Raw genomic sequence first — 1906 nt, 5'->3', positions numbered from 1 at the left:
AGCCAGGCGCCGGGGCGGGAGCTGCCTGCACCACTGGGGAACGGCAGGGCGGCAGGCAGATGACTTGTAGGGGGCACGGCGGGAGCAGGGGGCGCTGAGAGGCTGATGTGGGGTCAACAGCGTTATAAGGAGATCAACCCCGCCCCACACGGGAAAGGTCACAGCCAACATTTCTGGGAAACTGGGGTCACTTGCGGTTACTATTGGTCAAATTTGGGGTCACTAGAGGTCAAATCCTCCCCCCCATTGGGTGAAGGGTTGCAGCCAATTTTGGGGGAAACTAGAGGTCGCTGAGAGTTCAAGCTGGGGCTACTATAGCTCAAATCCCTCCTAACCAGCTGAAAGGTCCCACCTCATTTCAAACAGGAAGGCGGGGGAAATGGGACCAGTGTAGCTTGGCAACAGGGCCCAGTAAGTGTTTGGGGGCTAACAGGGAATGGTATACCTCAGTAGCTGGGACCAGTATATCTCTGTAACGGGTCAGTAAGTGGGGGCATAAGTGAAACCAATATAGCTGGGTAACATGGACCGGTAAGAGGGGGGTTACTGGGACCAGTAAGCGGGGGGCAATTGGGAGTGGGGACTTGGCCAGTGAGGCCGGGTACCCAGGGCCAGTAGAGCTGAGCCTGTGGGACCAGTATGGTGGTGACTGGTGCGCACATTCCCGTTGGCACTGGTACTGGTGCCCGGGGGGGGGTTAGCTCTGTGCTCCCCACCTTGGGCCTGCATATGCATGGCCTTCAGATGCATACAGAGGCCTGCCACTGCCCCCATGCTGTCAGCAGAGCAACCCCCCCCGCCCCCCAAATAACGAGCCAGGCCGTGGCACTGTCTCCTCCACTTTATTGAGTCACGCGGGCCCAGGATGTGGACACACGGCCATGGGGGCTGTACATGGGTCGCCATGGCACCAGTCAGAGAGGGGGAGGTGCTGCCGCCTGGTCCGGGGGCAACGCAGAGGGGCTTGGGGGGGGCAATAATTTACTGGGCAGTCAGAATAATCACAACAACGCCCGGGGGCGGCCGCAACGGGCTAGAAATACACGTGTGACTATGTACAGGGGCTGGGGCAGGGGGGGCCGGGGCGCTTCGCAGTAAGGGGACAAAATGGAGGGAAGAAAGTGAAGCAGCAGGAGCCAAGCGAGCAAGCAACAGGGCAGCATGGGCAGGGCAGCCTGCAGCGCGGCCGGGCCCAGCCGTGAGGACAGGTCCAAGGGACGAGAACGAGCGCCGCAGCCGGGAGGCGCCAGGAGCAGCGGGGAGGAGCCTGGGGAGCACCAGCGCCGCCGCCCCAGGCCGTGCACACCTGGGGGCCCAGCGCCGCACCATGCCCTGCCCTGTGGCAGACAGGCCCCAATTCAGGGGAAAAAGCTATGTACAGCACCCGGCTGCCCTGCCCCACCCCAGTCCCAAACCCAGGGGTTTGCTCATGCCGGGGGGTCCAGGCCCTGCTGGGCTGGGGGGCAGGTCAGGGACAGCAATGGGGTGGGGGCAGGGACCCAGGTGTCTCTCTCTCTCACGTGCGCACACACACAAGCATGCGCGTACACCTCCCCCCACCCCAGCTTCCAGTGCTGGGAGGAGCCCGGTGCCCGGGGACCCCTACGGTGGGGGGGCAGGGAACCCAGGCATCCGGGCTGCGTGCACGCACGCACACACACACACACACGCACGCACGCACCCACATGCGCACATTCAAGCCCCAAGCACTGGGGACCCAGGTGTCTGGGGGGGCTCAGGAGTAGTAGTGGGCGCCATTGAGGATGTGGGAGGAGAGACTGGCAGAGCGGCTGAGCCCGGGGTCGCCAGGGGAGCCGCCAGAGGCTGTGCGGCGCAGGGGCTGGGGGCTGTTGCGGGGGGCGGAGCCCCGCGGGGCACCAGGGGGGCCCGGCAGGGGGGGCAGGAG

General features: G+C 64.5%; 1 protein-coding gene across 1 annotated transcript in view; it reads right to left on the bottom strand.

Annotated features, from left to right (window-relative positions):
- Window positions 1-826: 826 nt before the first annotated feature.
- TAOK2 (TAO kinase 2) overlaps window positions 827-1906 on the bottom strand; it is a 13464-nt gene continuing 12384 nt past the window's right edge. Inside the window, exon 21 of the mRNA XM_025194947.1 lies at window positions 827-1900. Within this exon, the coding sequence (XP_025050732.1) occupies window positions 1736-1900 (165 nt within the window). The 3' untranslated portion in view covers window positions 827-1735. The remainder of the gene's footprint in view (window positions 1901-1906) is intronic.

The sequence above is a fragment of the Alligator sinensis genome, unplaced genomic scaffold, assembly GCF_000455745.1.
Source record: "Alligator sinensis unplaced genomic scaffold, ASM45574v1 scaffold1121_1, whole genome shotgun sequence".
In the NCBI taxonomy this organism is placed as follows: Eukaryota; Metazoa; Chordata; order Crocodylia; family Alligatoridae; genus Alligator; species Alligator sinensis.
The sequence above is the reverse complement of the archived record's forward strand: the minus strand, read 5'-3'. Positions and strand labels throughout refer to the sequence as shown.